This window comes from Mesoplodon mirus (assembly GCF_964341445.2).
Source record: "Mesoplodon mirus genome assembly, chromosome: 10".
Classification (NCBI taxonomy): domain Eukaryota; kingdom Metazoa; phylum Chordata; class Mammalia; order Artiodactyla; family Ziphiidae; genus Mesoplodon; species Mesoplodon mirus.
The window spans coordinates 20523952-20544076 of NC_138986.1; the positions used below are offsets into that span (position 1 = coordinate 20523952).

General features: G+C 34.5%; 1 protein-coding gene across 9 annotated transcripts in view; it reads right to left on the reverse strand.

Annotated features, from left to right (window-relative positions):
* The window catches only part of UTRN (utrophin), a 527828-nt gene that overhangs the window by 299941 nt on the left and 207762 nt on the right, over window positions 1-20125 (reverse strand). For all 9 annotated transcript variants that reach the window (XM_082634331.1, XM_082634332.1, XM_082634328.1 and 6 more), the window contains 6 exons: window positions 15590-15760; window positions 11271-11450; window positions 8940-9068; window positions 6570-6740; window positions 4103-4264; window positions 3528-3665 (listed from right to left, as the gene is read on the reverse strand). In XM_082634331.1, coding sequence (XP_082490457.1) covers window positions 3528-3665; window positions 4103-4264; window positions 6570-6740; window positions 8940-9068; window positions 11271-11450; window positions 15590-15760 — 951 coding nt within the window. The remainder of the gene's footprint in view (window positions 1-3527; window positions 3666-4102; window positions 4265-6569; window positions 6741-8939; window positions 9069-11270; window positions 11451-15589; window positions 15761-20125) is intronic.

Here is a 20125-nt window from a genome sequence, read left to right on the forward strand (position 1 = left end):
CTGAAGCAGCAAGTCCATTCAAGATTCAAATATGTGCTTTCTATATTCCCAAAATAGATTTCATCCCAAGACAGTGATCAATCAAAATGCCCTAGGAGGAAAAAAACAAAAGGTCCTCAAGATCTGACCCAGACTTTACTTCTGGATAATTTTATTTTTAAAGAATTCAGCTAGGAAACAAAGATACAGATATACTACAAGGTAGCATTAAATGTTACATGATGCACCTCATGTCATACAGCAACCTAAATTCCAGATAGATTAAAAAATTGATTTTAAATGACACTTTACAAAAATGTTCTAAGTTTTGTTTTTATCAAACCATAGGGAAAACTTGGAACAAAACTGAGTTGAACATCGTCAACTCTCTGGAGGATGAGGACTTTTTAAGAAAAGCACAAAGGAAAGACCTAGCCATGTGTGGCTAAACAAAAATTTTAAATGGCTGTATATTAAAGGTAAAATAATTAGAAGATAAAAATCAATAAGATGATACTTTTTATAGCAAATATGACAAGAGGTTAATATCTTTATTTATGAAGAGCTTGCGCATATTTTAAAATAGTTAATACCCTAGTAAACAAATGAGAAAGGGTCATTCAATATATATTTCAAATAAGAAAATGAGTCCTTTTTTTAGTTTAAATAAATTCATAATTTTTAAAAAGCCACCTATATCACTTTGTAGGAGAAACCATGTGAAAGGCAGTCAATGAAAAGGAAAATGATATGCATGAGCCCTTCTGTACCCTCAGGGGAGGCTCTGGAGGTACTTGACCTGAGGAACTATTTACATCACTGGTCCACAACCTTTTTGGCACCAGGGACCAGTTTCGTGGAAGACAATTTTTCCACGGAATCGGGGGTGGGGGGGATGGCTCAGGCGGTAATGCGAGTGATGGGGAGCAATGGGGAGCGGCAGATGAAGCTTCGCTCACTCGCTCGCCGCTCACCTCCTGCTGTGCGGCCCGGTTCCTAACAAGCCAAGGACCACTACAGGTCTGCAGCCTGGAGGTTGGGAACCCCTGATTTACATGATAAATATGGGACTGAAGAGGAGGCACTGAGGATGGATGTGATTTTGACTGAAACAAATGTAACGTCCCTGCCCTAACGTAAACTAGGGACTTTGATTATGATGTGTCAACATAGGCTCATCAGTTGTAACAAATATATCTCCCTGGTGCAGGACATTGATATCATGGAGGAGGCTATGTGTGTATTGGGGGTGAGGGGACAAGGGGTATGTGGGAACTCTTTGCTGTGAACCTAAAGCTGCTCTAAAAAATAAAGTCTGTTTTTAAAGAGCAAAAACAAAAATAAACAAGAAATTTCATGTCCCTTCTCAATAGTCTTTGGTTACCCACTGCCTGTCACCACCTTCCATTTTCTCTCTCTTCACCAATCTCCACCATTTCTCCTCTCTCACTCATTTTCTCATTTCTAACCTGAATTCATAAGGAGGTTAATCCAAATGAAAACTAACTGAGGGGCTTATGAAAGAATTTTTTCAGCTAAAAACCTTCTCATGCTTTTTGTCAGTGCACACACCACCCAATCCTTCCTATGCCCTTCCCCATCTCCTCCCATCCACATAAATTTTCTCAAATCATTCAACAGGGATAAAATATTGCTCATAGCATGCAGGAGCTCATTGCTCACCTAAAAGAGAAGAAAAGAAAGGAAAGGAAAGGGAAGGGAAGGGAGGGGAGGGGAGGGGAGGGGAGGGGAGGGGAGGGGAGGAGTTCCGTAAACTGCTGGTCATCAATGCTGACTGCACATTAGAATCTTCTACAAAGTTTTTTTTTTTTTCAAGCACCCACACCTAGGCACAACCTGAGAGATTTTGATTTAACTGGTTTGAGGCTCGATTTCTTTTTAAGCTCTTCAAGGGATTCTAATGTTCACAGTTAAAAAACAGTTTTAAAAACTACAGATTTGAAGAAGTATATGTGTTAATAAAATAAGGACAAAAATTTTTTTAATATTTTAAAATAATTTTAATTACAATAACTAATGCTAGTGAAATCCAAATGAAACAAGCCTATAATAGTATATGTTGGTACTTTTGAAAAACAAATTTGTTTATCTATTAAAAGTTTAAAAATTATTTCTATTTTGGACCATTAATGATTTCTGATTTGGGAACCAAAGACGAAGAAGTTCCAGAGAAGAAAAATACTTTTAAAAGTAACAATTAAACAAAGAACTATAATATAATCTGAAAGATGTTAGAAATAAAAATGGAACCGAGTCTTAAAAGACAACACATTTTTCAGGTAAAATAAGAAGATAAAACCCACACCAGGGAATAACAATGAAATTAGCAAGATTCCAGAGGTGCTAAGGCACCAGTATGTTGACATAAGGTAGAGAAAACCAGTATAGCTATACTGCATGGTGAATGACAGTGAATCAAAGAGGTAGCCAGAGGTCAAACCAAAGCCTCTATATACCATTATTGTGACAAACCTTGCACTTAAAGCTTTTCCTGCATTTTGCAATCTTTTTCTGAACAAGTTCTTAGGGAAAGGAATCATATGATCAGCCATGACTTTTGGGGGAATAATGCTGAGAAAAACATGCTGAGAAGATGGGCCAGAGTTAAGAAAAACTGGACTTAAAAACCAACTTGGGGAATAACTAGTGGGTGAAAATCATAAGAGTCTGAATTATGGAAAGGTTAGTAGACTGAGGAAGTTAAGTTACTCTCTCAGGGTCATATACAAGTAACTGGTAGAGCCGTATCTAACTTCAGGTTCAGACCTGTATCTACTTCATTTGGACCTAATGGTTCTAATCCTTCCTCAATGTGGTGTAAGGAACAGGAAATGACTGATAAGACTGTGAAGTTTCCACCTTGAGAACTGGGTAGTTTTTATAAGTAATAACTAAGATAGGGAATAAAGCAGGAAACAGGTTGGAGGAGGGGAGAGAGGGCTAGTTCAGCTTGGGACCTGTTACAAGGCTGCAGTACAAACAGAGACAGCCAACAGGCATCAAGCTGAGAAACCTGAATCTTCTAGTAGATTCCAACATCATCAACTAAAACTGGTTCTAGAAGGATTACCTAAGTACAGACCTCTGGGGAACACCAGCACATTTACAATACAGCTGTAAAGATGGCTATTGAAAAGGGAGCTGGTGGTGAATCTTTTCCTAGACTATAAATCATATTTTATCAATTTCACAAATTTAGTTATTTGCAAACTAGAAATTTTTTTAATGTGGTCAAGACCTCCACACATAAAATACAGAACTGAAGGAGAAAGTCACTCCCCAAAGGTTTAAAACATTATCAGAAATCCAAAAGAGATGTCCAATAATAAGGTTTTATGTTTCTATTTTCTGTGAGTCTCACCTCATCCAAAAATATAAACATATCTAGCAATACACACGAGAAAGGAGAAGGAGATGCCATTCCAACTGGTTTGTTTTGAGATGTCATTGAATGCAACATCACATTTCTCAATGGCAAGAGCTGAAAAAGTTACTTAAGTGGAACAGAGACTCCCCCATGACCATACCTTAGTTTTGTTGTATCTTGTGTGCAAAAGTAGTAACTGCAAACGGATCTTTTCTTTTTTATTATCCTCCATAGGTTGATGTAACATTTGTTCTCCTCTTTGTAGAACTTCCTCAATCTGGGCTCTCTCCTCATCCAGCTGAATGTTTAAAAGATAAAAATTACTCAAAAGAAAAATGCACAGGGTCACTTACAATCAGTTCCCAAGCAGGAGAACTAACCTACAAAGTATAGTATAAGTCAACATATGTTTATCTGAATGATATACAACAAAAGTTTATGTTTTTCTTAAAATATTTCATATAGGAAGTTAAAATAACTCATAAGGAATGCTAGTTTAGCAGAAGTTAAATAGCACTAAGATAACACCACCTTTATAGTCAGAAAGTATGTCTATTTTTTAAGCATTATGTAAATCACGTGACAAATCTTACACTGACACTCACCAGAAAGTCACATTTAAATCTGTTCTATCATGTTTGGCAGATATTTGGGTAAACATCATTAATGTAAAAATATAATTAACAGAGAAGAAAAGTGAGAACACCACAGTTTTGAAAATCTGCTTGAGCCAACCTTTTCATCTTCATCATTGGATTCCAAGCGCTTTTCTGTAACTTTTAACATATTTTCTATATCATTTTCTAATTTTTCCAAGTCAGAGAAAGGCACACCAGCTTCAAATGCTTCAGTGGTGACCAGATATTGGTATGATAATGGTTCCTGGCCAATCAGCAACTGTAGAAGGAAAAATGTTCTTTGAAAAGATATTCTTGATTGTAGATTTTTGCTGGAGAGCGTGTGGAGAAAAGGGAACCCTCTTGCACTGTTGGTGGGAATGTAAACTGATACAGCCACTATGCAGAACAGTATGGAGGTTCCTTAAAAAACTAAAAATAGAACTGCCATATGACCCAGCAATCCCACTACTGGACATATACCTGGAGAAAACCATAAATCAAAAAGAGTCATGTACCACAATGTTCATTGCAGCACTATTTACAATAGCCAGGACATGGAAGCAACCTACATGTCCACTGACAGATGAATGGATAAAGAAGATGTGGCACATATATACAAGGGAATATTACTCAGCCATAAAAAGAAATGAAATTGAGTTATTTGTATTGAGGTGGATGGACCTAGAGTCTGTCACACAAAGTGAAGTAAGTCAGAAAGAGAAAAACAAATACCGTATGCTAACACATATATATGGAATCCAAAAAAAAAAAAAAAGGTTCTGAAGAACCTAGGGGCAGGACAGGAATAAAGACGCAGATGTAGAGAATGGACTTGAGGACACGGGGAGGGGGAAGGGTAAGCTGTGACAAAGTGAGAGAGTGGCATGGACATATACATACACCACCAAATGTAAAATAGATAGCTAGTGGGAAGCAGCTGCATAGCACAGGGAGATCAGCTCGGTGCTTTGTGACCACCTAGGGGGTGGGATAGGGAGGGTGGGAGGGAGACCCAAGAGGGAGGAGATATGGGGATATATGTATGCATATATTTGATTCACTTTGTTATAAAGCAGCAACTAACATACCATTGTAAAGCAATTATACTCCAATAAAGATGTTTAAAAAAAAGATATTCTTAACTTGACCTTTCACCATTTAATCAGTGTCAAGAAAGAACTCGCATTTATTTGAATTGACTTTAATTTCATTCATTTCCACAGCAATAATTTTACCAACTTGGGCTTCTCTGATTACCCATGTTCTCCGAACTCCAGCGAGGGATGCGAACTGGTGTTCAAGTGAGTGTGGCTGCCTGGAGTGGGAGGCGGGTTCGGGGACCACAGGCGAGAACAGCAGGAAACAGTGCCATGATCCGGAAGCCATCCCTGCCATGGCCACAGAGAGGAAGAAAGGCCACTACCCAGTATAGGGACGTCCCAAAGAATGCCTCCCAGTTAACTTTCTCCAGTACAACGCCCCTTGGATTTTGATACCGAAACTTGGAAAAAGTACATGCTTCTCAATGCAGTATTTTCAGACAGTATCTATATAGAAAGCCTTCACATCAATATTTATGTGCCTAAAATCAATGTAACAAATTCAATAAAACTAAATACAGGAAAATAACATGAAGTGTTGGCTGAGCATGGGGAAGCTAGCAATCTCACACTCTGGTTATGAACGTATAAACTGGCACAAACTTATGGTAGGAATCTTTGGAAAAATCTATTTAACAGCATTTATAGGTACAACTTTCACAACAATATCAAGGAATTCTAAGAAGTGATCCTAAGGGCATACTAAGAAATGAACAAAAAGACATGCATAAAAGAATTTTAACAATACAATATTTATAAAAGCACAATAAAAGTGGAAAATTGACTTAGAATATTGTAACAGATCATTTAATTGAACAGCTGTTAAAAACCTTGTCAGAAGAGAATATACAAAACAATATAAAATTTTTGATATTTCAATATCACATACACGAGTAAGAGTGGATATGTATGCCAAAACGTTAACAGAAATTATTTATGGGGACAACAATAATTTTCTTTGTACTTTCTCTCACTCCATCTCCTATGTCTCCTGCATTACTCTTTAACATATGTAGGAAAAATCTCCCATAGATCTATTGAAAAGAATAAGTGAGCTTAGGTCAGAAGGTAAGGAAGTAGGGTCAAGGCTAAGGAAGACAAAAGTTAAAGCAAGATTTTTGTTGTTTTCTTTAAGTTGCAAATAATCTAAGTATATTCATAGGCTATGAAAGATTGCTTGGCCTATTATATCAAGTACTTCAAAACAAAGCAAAGTTAGAAAATATTTACTTCCTGCAAAAAAGATGATCCTTCCTCTCATAATTTCAATACTTTGAAACCTTTTCTCTAATGGGTTATTTTCTTTAATAGTAATTTCTTATATTCTCTCCTTCATATGCATGATCAAAATAAATAAGAACAAATGCTCCAAGGTGATAAAATCATTTTAATTAAAAAATTCTTGATATATATACCATATAATTATCACATAGCTACATATCTATAAGAAAAATAGTTTTATATAAAAACATAATTGCTTACTTTGGCACTTTTGATGTGTTGAGAAACCTTTTCAAAGTTTCTATTCAGTTCAGCTAATTTTGGTTCTACAAGCTCCTTGCTTGAGCCTCCACGTGCATTCATCAGAACAACTGCTTGATCACGGACATTTTCTACTTGGAGATTAGCATCATCCAGCTCAGAGAGTAAACGCTAATTGTAAGAAAAACAAAATTATCACGTGAGAAAAATCAAAACTAAACATGGGTGTAATGCTAACTCGGAAGTAAAGGTAGTTTAAATAAATGTCTGAGATTCCTAGTAAGAGATTTCAGCACCATCAATTTGAATAAGAGCTTTTCATACATTACGACTCATTCATGTTACATGGGAAGCATTTTCGATCACTACTAGATTGGATAATTTATTTTATGATTGAATAGTCTATAAGATTTATTGTGTCATTTCTTCAACCGTTTTATTCTAAGAGTTGCAAAGCCTCTTGAGGCTGAATAAAGGAATAAGTGGCAAGGAGTAGACTGTGACTTCTTTTCCCCCTAGAAATACTATTTACCACCATCTGCCTTTCCTTGGTGAAGGTGAACTGATTTGGAAATTAGTCGAATATTATCATCTAGTTTTTAACTAAAATATGCAACAACATTATGCAGTTTCCTCAAGCTAATTTCACAACAGTCATTAAATTCATTCTCAGGGCTAAGAAAGGAATGCACATACCTGCCTTAATTTCTACTTCACTGGTAAGTTTCTGAAGAGTGTTGAAATTCTCTCAAGAGTATGTATGGCTGTAAGTAGATTTTGAATGAAGTCTTAAAAATAAGCTAGCTAATCTGTATGCATCTATAAATTCTGCAGATGTTTTCCTGGTGATTTACGAGAATGACTGATCCAGCAATGTACCCAATCAGCTAATACATGGAGCTTAACCCACTGTTGTGAAGAATTTGTGCTTACTTGTTATGGTGGCTGAGAGAAAATAAGTAGTTTGAGGAACTGTTTTTAAATCAGTGTATATAGATAGAAACAGGAGAACATCAGCTTAACTATGGAATTTTTAGAACGTGTTCTCTTACATATAAATCTGATTGTAATGAAAAAAAAAAACAGCCGTTGCTTGTCTCAAATTTTGCTAGCTGTATAGTGATTCTTGAAATTTTCTTTAAGAAAAATCAAGTGGAAAGAAATAAGCACTTTGTAAATAAGGCTTGGCTTTCATGAAAAACTGTTTAAAGTTTATGTTAAAAGGATTTAATAAGTTCACTAAAAGTGTAATCGTGGAAATGTGGAAAATGTGGTGAGTAAAGGAAACTACCTCATTCTTCGAAGGTTTTATAGAAGCACAATTAAACACTCTAAAATGGCTTTGTGTATGAACCATCTGCTGTGAAAGAACTCTATTTGTAACATCTAAAGGACCTGGAATAATTGTATTTTGCTGGCAACAGACACATGCTTTATTGTTTGCAGGTTCCTCATCAAATCTTTAATTATGCACTGTTTCTGTCATCAATAAACAACTTAAAGGGAAAAAAAAGATTCATTCAAGGATGTCTGCAAAATGTTGAGAAAGTACATTTGTAACCTAGAATTCAATTGTTCATCCATGCCTGACATGACAAAGGGTTTAAAGGAAGGACTGGTGGGGCCTGAGTGGTAAAAAGAACAGACTCCCAAAGAGGAATTCTTAAAAGCTACATCTGACCTTCAACTTTGAAACTAAATGTAGAAACACAGGAATGAATAAGGGGTACTCTGGGCACTTTTCTGAGACCCTGGAGCCCCCGAGACAACTTCTTCTTTGCTTAACACTACTGAGTAAGGGTATCAAGAGGCTGAGCAAAGTGAAGAGAGAAGTCTGCCAGACTTTGTGCTTCTGAAAAAGTATACTATCTTTTTCATACAGCTGATTCCTCTGCAAAGCTGGGTCAGGGGGCAATATGCAGCAAGAAATGAAAGCCAAATACTCATTGTGAAGTCAGTTTTGCTTTGGCTTTCTATACTGCCACGAAATTTTGCAAGTCATTAAAAAAATAACTAAGAATGACCTTTTGCAGTGAACTAATGACCCAGCACTCAACTACCCTGTATGACAAAATGGAGAAGTTTTTTTTATAGCTTCTTAAATTGCAATGGAAAAATTTTATTAACAATCACATAATGTGGTATTTTTAGATGCTAATTCTTACAAGAAAGGAACAGAACAAAAAATAAGCTAAGACAAAATACAAAGAACAAACAAAAAAGACTCAGTTTATCCCACCAACATAAAAGCTAATGAATCTACTGCATGGGAAGCATGTGTGCACAAGTAGCTTGGAGTAATCCTCGAGAGAAAGAGAACAGCAAAACCTTGCATTCCCAGAAGCGTTACTGATCCTCTACATTTGCTACCTTCACAATTTCTTCCCGTTTACTTGCTGGCTTTTTTTCTATCTCATCCAATAGTGCTTCAGCTTGATAAAGCCAGGTGCTTATGTGAGCAACATTTCCATCAAATATTTCCAACTGGTTTTGGTGGTTCTAGAAAGGAATTAATAAAATGCTGATACAATCATATGAAATATTTAAGACAATAATCTTAGAAGACATTTAAAAGACCTTCAAAGTGCTAACTGTACACTGAATTTCAAGAAGAATTTCCACCTTCCTACAAAGCTCTTCCCCAATGGATAAATCTCATTCCTAAAAATGCACACTGTGACTGAGCACTTTTTAATTTTAATTTAGATCTCAATACAATGAAAAGTTGAAGAAGAATAAAAGGTGAAAGTTTCTTTTTTAATTTCATTTTGTTTTAATCCCTATCCCTCATTCTTATATTACAAATAATCTCACTGGCCCCTCCTTGATCATATTTGTTAAAAACTCATTTAAGGAAGTAATAATATTAAAAAATGATTCAACTTTTGCCTGCTCAATGGACTGTAAGTACTTAGAGGCAGGGCCCCTGTTGTTTCACCTCAGTACCGACAGCACTTAACATTACACTTGGAACAGATCTCAGTGATACTTCCTGAAGCAAGGTATAACATGTGATTGAGAGAATACATTTGAAAACGGTTAAGTCAGTTAAAACTAGGCAAAACTGCTGAGGCTAAGGCAAGAATTTAGAACTTGATGAAAAAGAGTGGGGGAGCCTTATGATGAAACCAAAAACTTTTAGGAACTATATTTTATAGGATGAAGGAAACTAGAAGAAACTTCAAAGAAAAGTGTTTAAAAACAAGGAAACAAATTATTAATCTGTAATATGGAAGAATTATTGAAAAAATAAAATGAGAACCAATAAATCATATGAGCAAAGTTTTGACAGTGGTCTGGATTCTAAGTAAGAAGAATTTATAAACACCATACTTATTTACCTTGATAAGATAAAAGCAGATAAATCAAATGTTCTAATAGGAGTAGAAAGATATTATTTGAAAGGAGAATTTAGAAGGTACAGACTGCAGAAGGCAGAAATAAGGGCCATGAGCATGCGGAATAAAACTAGTTACAATAAAAATGAATATATAAAATATTTAATGAACATATTTTATGAGCCAAGAATTTCACATTTGTTATTCAACATTTAACAACTCTGTTAGATATGTTCTTTTAATCCCATTTTATATACAGGGAAATTAAAGCTAAGTGACATTAAGTAATTTACCCAAGGTTATGAAGGTAGTAAGTCGCGGATGAACTCTGGATATGAATCTGACAGATCAAGACGTAAACCCACCAACTTCAATGCCCTACACATTCTGGTTGATCTCAATAAATATCCAAACACACAATAATTTTTTTTTCTCTGTTCATATCCATTACCCAGTAATTCTATGAATTTGGAAAGAGTCCTATCTCAGATATATCAGAACAAATAATAATTTAGAGATGAGAACTTTTTTTAAGGGAAGAGAAGGTACGGTTGCCATATATTCATTGTTATTATAAAAGGGACAGAAAAACACTATGAAATTAAATGGTCACTATTTCCAGGAAATACTGGTTAACAGAATAGTAGTATTGTTATAACCAAAGACTAAAAACTTATAGCATTTAACAATTACCATAATCATCACAATATCTAAAATTGGTTGTTTTAAATATAGTTTTATAAGAGCCCTACATGTTTTATGTCATAATCACAAAAACTGTATGAGGTAGAAATTATAATAATGTCCATTTTACAAATGAGAAAACTGAGACTTAGAGAGCATTTAAGTGTTGGGTTGCCAAAAAAGTTTGTTTGGGTTTTCCATAAGATGTTATGGAAAAACCCAAATTAATTTTTTGGCCAACCCATAACTTGACCAATGTCAATCAGTTTGTAGTCAAAACTTTAACTTAGGCCATCAGATGCTAGAACTGGTGCCCTTAACTAGAACACCAGTATTAGAACATTACAAATATTATATATATAGTTTATAATAGTATGAAAATTAAATACAATATTAAGTCATTAAAATGTAGCAAATAAGGTGTATTTACTAAGATATTAAAGTACACATTTCTATGTATATCACAGATGGTTTACGACTTAATAGAGACATTTAAACTCTTTCTAGTTATTATCTTTTCAAAGGAAAAGATAAAATGTAGTCTAATGAAGTTAATTCACAAGCAAAACATTATTGTGACAAACAGAAAATAGGATTTGGAATCCTAATCAAAACAGTATTCATTTATACATAATTAAAGGAGAGAAGATTTCACAATGAAATTCTTCCTGAAACATACCATCAAGGTGTTGCACCAATCCTCGGTCCAGGTGCGAACCCGGCTCCACCCAGCATTAAGGACACAGAGCTTCTCTTCTAAAACAGGCTCACTGCCCTCAATCAAGTTCTGCAGGGCAGCACTACTCTCTGTGATGGTATTTAAATCAGCTTTTCTCTTTTCCAGATCTTTCAGTATATTCTAGAAAATAAAAGTTCCCAGACCTACTTGATCTTTCAGAACATTATAAAAGTTTATACAACCTTCATTTTTTTAAAACTTTTCTTTCACGTATACATGACTCCCTAGGTAATTTACACATGTCAAAGGTTCACAAGATTCCACAACTTACTAACATGATGAGAGTTTTTAAGTTTCAAATAAAAATTAAATATTTAATTATGCAAACACCAAAGAATGTAACAAATTTAGATGTGGAAAGGTAATTATTTCATTTATTTTAAGTATAAATTCCATTCCTTACACACCAGCACCAATTATCTTCATCAAAACTCTAGAAATAATGAATCAGTTCCATTTTCAGTAACTACAAGTGGGCAAAGCAGGACTATCCCAGAACTCAAAAATTCTAAGATGACTTAACATATTGTCTGTTTATAAGCATTACAAAAAACATTTCATCTTGTACTATACATCATAGGAGAACTAGAACATCTAAGCTTTGGTTTTACACTTGTCTTAATATGTAAAGCTAATACTCTAGATGGTATTAGGATTACTTGATTTTCACATTCATAAGTTTGACCAGGGAAGGTGTGCAGTCAGAGAATTATAAAGAGAATGGTGGGTTCCAAAATTAAAACTACAAAATTCTTTCAATCAAAAAGTAACATGCATATATCTACCCTACTGCTGTTGTACCTTTTTAGAAAAATATTTAAACAAATCATTTCAATAAGCTCAAATCTACATTTAATCTCACATCATTAAATCACATTTTGAAAGGCATAAAAACTACAAATTCACAAGTGAGTCAAGGTATAAGGACTCATTTGGCCACATCAATTACTGGTATTTTTATAAAGACATTGAAATATTTCTCTCAAGTGTTCTCCAGCAGGGTGGGGAAAAAACAAAAACAAAACAGAATACCCACAGCCATGCTCTCTGCAGTTAATAACTTTCTGCATTCCTTCAGTGGCTATGGACTGATTGACTACAGTAGTCTTTAAAAACTATAAGAAATAATTAACTACAAGCAAATAAATGTAAACAGTACACACACTATGTTAATAGATTTTATTGTAAAGAAAATGGCTACGTTGAAAATAATTATTTTTAAGCTATGGAATAAAAACACTAAGTTCCAGAATGCAGATGCTATTTAAATTTTGCATTGAAAATAATTTTACATAATATTATAGTGGAAATACATTAAAATGTTTTGAAATATGCATGTCTCTTAAATCTGACAACACAACATTGAAAAAATGGTGATTATGTTACATACTGATGTTTCATTTGGTTTACTCTAGTGAAGAGAATGTGCTATGAATTCATGATTTGTATATACCATCTTCATTATTTCAAATCTGAAATAAGATTAAATGGGAATTTAAGAGTGAGTAGTTCCAGAAGAAACAAACTTATCATATTTACTGTCTTTACCTTAAAAATGACGAGAATCAACTGAAAAGCTAATTGAATTTATGTGAGTGCACAGATTGATGATTAAAAATTAAATATGCAAAAATTGGTATTGCTTATGTACCAGCCATAAGAAATTGTAAAAACAAAAAGGAAAAAAAAGAAAAGCATACTTCATACATACCAATAAAATAAAATAAATATGTAAGTATAAAGTTTTTTGCATACATGATAACGTTTACAAAGAAAAAAACCAAGGCATTATGTAGGGATGTAAGGGAATTTGGGGGGGAAATGAGACATTCCATGTTACTAAAAAGACAAATATAACAAAGATGTCAATTCCCTTCAAAACAAATTTATAAATTCAAGGCAATTCAAATCAAAATTTCTAACATTTTTTCTAAGAATTTGAGAGTAATAATTCTAAAATTCATATGAGTATATACAAAAGAAGAAGCATAAAGTCAGTAAATCCTGTCTTTAACTACATGTTAAAATATATTATAAAGCCACACATAGTTAAACAGTTGAAGAACATTTCAGAGGGTCAGATCAGTGAAGCAGAAAACAAAGCAAAGTAACAGGTAAAAAGAATATATGAACTGAGCATGTCAAATCAGTGGGGAAAGGATAATTACACAATAAATAGTGTTGAGATAACTGGTAAACTATTTGAAATAAAAGGTTAGAGCCTTACCTCATTATATACACCAAACTAAATTCCAGAAGGATTAAAGCATTAAAGGTAAAAAGATGAAACTATAAAAGAGCTAGAAGAAAATATAAGTAAATAATTATATAACTTTCGAGTAGAGTTGGCCTTTCTAAGCACTAAAGGCAGAAATAATTTTTTAAGAAAGCATCTTATTCTTTAAAAAAGATATAATAAGTTTTTAAAAAACATACAAAACAGAAAGAAAACTACAGTGGCAAAAAAAAACCAAAATAATTTTGTACCAATACACAACACACTAAGCATTAAGAATTGTAACAGGTAAAGAGCTCTAAATTAAAAGACCAAGCTGTGATAGAAGCTACAAATGGCCTATAAACTAATGGAAAATGTTCTAATTAAATAACCAAAACATGTTTTTTGCCTACCGTTGTCAAAAGTGTAGTTAAAACAAGCAAGTAGGAATTCTCACTCATAGCTGCTGGGTACATTTCTGAAGGACAATTTCATAACAGGTATAAGATGTTAAAATGGATATATCCCTTGACCCAATATTTTTAGAGCTAAGAATTTATCCTCAGGAAATAATTACGAATGTATGCTATGATTCAGCCACAAGTATTTTTATTCATCACAGCACTTTTTACAATAGTGAAAATTGGTAATAATTTAAATGGACATGAATGGAGGAATGGGACAATAAAAAATAAAATATACAATGAAATACTATTCCTATCTCCAATGTGTGACACAAAAACACTTGTAGGTAAAGGAAAATGTTAAAGATATAAGGCTTTTCAAGAAGGTCATGAAACACTAGATACAATTCCATTTTAAATATATGCTTGTGCCTGCATGTCTATATGTGCCTATAAAAAACTGAAATGATAACAGGGTATTCTTCTATTAGAGATGATTTTTGCTCCTGTCTTTTTTTTGTACTACACTATGCAAATGTTATTCAATTTGCTTATGTGACTTATGGTGCTATAAGAAAATAATGGCTTTCAAAGTGTATTGTAGAAAGAAGATGATATTTCCTTGAAAAACTTAAATGTAACAAAAATAAAGTTTGGTGCCTTTGGTTGGCATTCATCCACCATAACTCATGAATTCCAGTGTTTTTCACTTCCTTTATACATTTCTTTTCACTTCACACAGCCCATGGCAATTACACTTTTCATGAGCTATTTTCTAAACTGAGAACATTCTTCCTAGTGATTAATATCTTGACTTTCTTACAACAATTATCTCCAAAGAAGCATTCAAATTAAGGAGCTGTATTATCCCACGACCTCATAGCACCTCCTCTTCACTCCCCATAAATTGACACCTGTAGAGAATGTTAAAACTGATACCTGCAGCTTTATATAAAGTTCTGTCACAGGATTAATCATTTATTTTCAGCACTTATCTCTAGTATACGTGCTTCTTTCTTAGAAAATAAATTCAGGAAAAGAATGCTTCAGTAAAAAAAAAAGAAAAACTATCAATACTTTGTGTTTCATTCAAGTCTTTTTCCACATCAAAAGATAGAACTAGCAAATCAACTCTCTGATCTCTGATTTCTAAGTAACTATAGGGCTAGAGAAAACTCTTGGATCTTTTACTGATTTTTTTGAAAATTCTGTTCCTATGCTCTTTACACCAGTTAGTTGGCAATAGGAAGATTAGTTACTGGTACAAAAGTTACTATAGAAGAATTAATAAATAAATTCAGCACAAATACTTTGTGAAGAATGAATACTCAAAAAATGTCACTGCTTTTGAAGGTGATAATTATAAGATTTTCAAGTACCACCTAAGCATAATGACTACAAAGCCCCCGTTGATGAGCCATGTGAGTTTAACTCTTTCAGAATCAAGATAAAAATATCTTCTGAAGACAGTTGTTTTTAAAATATTCTTATTCATTCTTAGAACAGAGACATGGAAAAAAGATAGGACTATATTTTATATGAAATGGAGAGAAATGACATCTACCCAGATTTCCCTGATCAAAATGCCACAAATTACATTGGCATAATATTGGTGGTTCACCTGAACTACAACTTACTTTAGCCCAGGAAATTTCTGTATCCAAGTCACCAAGCAAACTTTCTGAAGTGGATTTCTGTACCAATTCAGTTTCAGTAACAGAAAGCCATTCAGAGAGAGAAGCGGCCTCTTTCTTCATTTTCCGAGCCAACTGTGATGCTCTTTCTAGATCCTGTTTTCCCTCTGTCACCTTAAAAAAAAAAGAGAGAGAGCACAAGAGAGATCAACATAGTGGGAATGAATCAGAGCATTAACTAAAGACCCAAACAGATTCATATTTAACCCCCAAGACAGACCTAGCCTTTATCTCTGGCACCTAGAATCACACCATTCTTACTTTTCTGCAGGGGGACAATATACTGTATTAGTTACATGTCAGGCAACCCTGAGTTTTCACCTTAGCTCTCCACTTACTTCCTAAGAGATCTTGGTGGAGGTTCAGCCCTCAAAAGGTTGCTATGAGTTTTCAGTGAAAAAAAATACATACACAAAGGGCATGACCCAGTCCCTGCAGCAAAGTTAAGAAAGTTAAGAAATCAATGAATAGTTCCTTTTATTATTTTGAACAGAAGATGCCTTAAAATCCTCTCAATGAGGGATTCTATTTAAAAAACACACTTAAAATATTCTAGCAATGTGAGGGGGAAATAGCAAGATTTTTTACAATCATATGTTTTACAATTAACCACTTAACGTAAAATACAGTAAATGGCTATGCAACATAAACTTTATTATTTTGCTCTTACTGCTGTTGACGGGAAGCAAAATGAACTGAACTAACATTTACCAGGCTCTTGATACAGCTCTCGTATTGTGCTAACAAATCTACACATGTTATACAATAAAATCCTGTGAAAGGCACAATGTTTTCCATTTAACAGAACAGGACAGTGAAGCTTAAAAAGGTTAAGGCCATAACCAGGGCGGCATGATCATCAGATTGAGGCTGGTCTGACCCTTTGCATTACATTATGGTACTCTCAAACTAAAGTCATTCACAACCTAACACTGAGTTGACACTTTAAAGGATGTCACAACACAATACATACAAAAAACATGTTCTTCCTTTCATGTGTACATATGTATAGATGATAACATTACCTAAGTAGTACAGTGATAAGTCATGTATGGGAAGAAATTTTTTTAGATGATACAAAATTTCTTAGATATAAAAACCAAATTTTCTTAATAAGTAAAATGGGATTACATTTCTTTTTTACTGGTCCCATAGGTTCAGTTTTACTCTTTCATGCCTCAAGGATTGATTATTATTAAATTCCTTCTTAAAAGTGAAATATTTTTCTATGGAGGTTAATTAAAATTCATGACTCTAAATTAATAGTACTTCAGTGCAGACTTTAGAAGACTAATACTTGAATTCTTTTAAAAGATACTATGATATTTATCTGACTTTGACATGCCCAGGCAGCTACACAATTATCATAAAACTTAATGCTACCAAAGATTTCTGTAAACCAGGAAGAAGATAATTTAAGTTTCAACTTATAACAATTTACACTCTTCTCAGCCTAATCAATACATTTTAAGATGTACTGCATATTGAATTAGGCCATATCAAGTTGTAAATCTTTTTTTTTTTTTTTTTTGGCCATGGGCATGTGGGATCCTAGCTCCCTGATCAGGAATCAGGGATCAAACCCACGCCCCCTGCAGTGGAAGTGCAGTCTTAACCTCTGGACCACCATGGAAGTCCCTCAAGTTGTAAACTTCTACGTAACCATTTATCCTTTCTCCCTCTTGGATATGCAACCATTCCCTCTCAATAGGGTCATTCCCACCAGGTATGAAACATACTCAAATGATGTCTGTCTCTCCGTTTCTCTCTCTCTCTCTCTCTCTCACACACACACACACACACACACACACACACACACACACACACACTACAAATTCTCAAAACCATCTCTCACCTCCCACACATACTTCAAGCCATGACATTCTGGCTTCTATCCCCATCACTCCACAGAAATTGTCTTTCCTAAGTTCAGTAATGACCCCAATGGCAACAGATCTAATGGACATTTTTAAGTGGATGTCATAGTTAACTTTCAATAATATTCAAAACAGGAGCCTACACTCATTCTCATAATGCCCTCCTTCCTTTGGCTTCCCAGACCTAGCACTTTCCTGGCATGTTACCACTTCTTGCTACTTCCTGTGGTTCTGTATATATATATGTAAAATATATGGTTGCACAATGTGAATTTTTAAGGTGCATAATATGATCATTTGATACACATACATTGTGAAATGAGCACCACAGTCAAGTTAATTAACACATCCACCATCTCACAGAGTTATCTTTTTTTTTTGTGGTGAGAACACTTAAGATCTACTTTCTTAGCAGATGTCAAGTTTACGATTACAGAAAACAGCATGGCGGTCCCTCAAAAAATTTAAAAAAGAACTACCATATGATCCAGCAATTCTACTTCTGGGTATATAACAAAGGAAATGAAATCATTATTTTAAAGAGATATCTGTACTCCCATATTCATTGCAGCATTATTCACAATAGCCATTGATAAATGAATGGATAAAGAAAATGTGGTATACATATGTATATAAATATATATATGTGTGTGTGTATACACACACACACACACATATATATACACACACATACATATATACTTTAGTTTTTTTTACAAGCTCATCTTCCTCAAATTTCCTCCTAAATGAGGTAATCCCTCAAGACTGAATTCAGGCCCTTTTCTTTTTCACTATATCCTCTCCCTAAACAATTTCATCATCACTGAAAACTTAACCACCTCTATGCAGATGACTCATAAAATTTATATCTTCAGAGAGCCCAGATATATTCTCCAGACTTGAATAACTTTGTGAATATCTGACATATGCAATTAACTCCCTCAAAGACACTTAAAATATTGACATGTCCAATACTTGCTTATGATTTCTCCACGCTTCTGCCTTTCCTTCCAGTGCCCCGTCCCAGTGATGGCACCATGATTTTCCACATAATCAAGCCAGAAACCCAGGAGTCATCCTTCATCTCTCACTCCTGCATCCCCACATCAAATCCTTTACCAAGTCCTGCTCATTTCACTTCCTAAATATGTCTTTAAAAAATCAGCTCATACCATCTCCACTGCTCCAAACTAGTTCAAACACCATCATCTCTCACAAAGAGCATAACAATGACTTCCTAACTGGTCTTCTCACATCCATTCTTGCCTCTCTGCAGTCCACCCTCCAAACTGCAGTGGGTGATCTTTAAAAAAACATATATCTGAGCATGTTATCACCCTGCTAAAACCCTGCCATAATTTCTCACTGCTCTTAACACAGAGATTAAAACCTTTACCACAAATTCTAAGACACTGGTCGGATCTGGGCTCATCCCCTCTCTCCAACACCATGTTCCCACACTTGCTGTCTCTGCTTTAACCACACAAACGTACCATGCTGCCTCTTGCCACAGGGCCTTTACACATGCTGTTCCATCAGCCTCGGAAGCTTCTCCACTGGTTTCACCCAGGCTACTCCTATTCATCCTTCAGATCTCAGCTTATGCACCACTTCCTCTAACCCAGACTGGACCAAATCCCCCTTTACATATACTCCTAAAGCACTACATACATTCCTTCATTACATTTCGGGCTGATAATCTGACATTACTTTGCATGGCTACTTGATTAATGTTTTCTTCTTTTATTTCTCTCAGTTCCATTAGGCAGAGAGGTAATTTATGTTTTTGCTTACCTCCGTATCTCTGACTGCCTGTATAACGCCTCACACACAGTAAAGTCTCAATTGTGTTGAATGAGAAAATGACTTAACTCCAAAACCATAATTACAGTTAGAGATCTGTTGTAAAAACCAACCACACCATTCCCATTTATAAAATGCCCAATTAATATATACAATAATATTTCACAAATAACTTCAGTTGTATAATATACAAAGAGGTTCTAACATATGTGTTCCAGATGTGCAGTGTATCAAAATGATACACAATGTATCACACCAGTAATCTAATCCTGCAGAAGTGTGGTCCAAATTGCCCAGGAAATGTAGGACTGTTGTTTCTTACTAATCTGAAAGTGATCACAAAATTTCAGCTAGTATTCGCTGGGCTTGTGTAGAAACTTCATTAATATTTAATAACCAAAGAAGGGTCTAATGTATTACCTAATACAGCTTTTCAATATTTGTGAGGTTTCACTTCCACACATTTTTTATTTGTTTCTTTTTTTGTTTTATTTTGTTTTTGCTTCTCTGGTTTCAGGGCAGAGAGTCTCAATAAGAGAAGATGTTAAGCCTATTGGATCCAGTTGGTCACTCACAGTAAAGGGCCTAACAACTTCCCCATGAATTCACTAAAATGCCCGAATTATAGATGTTTCTTGAAAGGATTTTAAATCCTGATAGATTCATGTGAACTTCCTGTCACTATTTATTAGAGTCCTAAAGTTTTTAACATTTCTCAGTAGATTATTCAATCTAGAAATCCAAGGACCAATAACTTGAGTTTATACAGGCTATTATTTGTAGAGTTTCCTTAGAATAA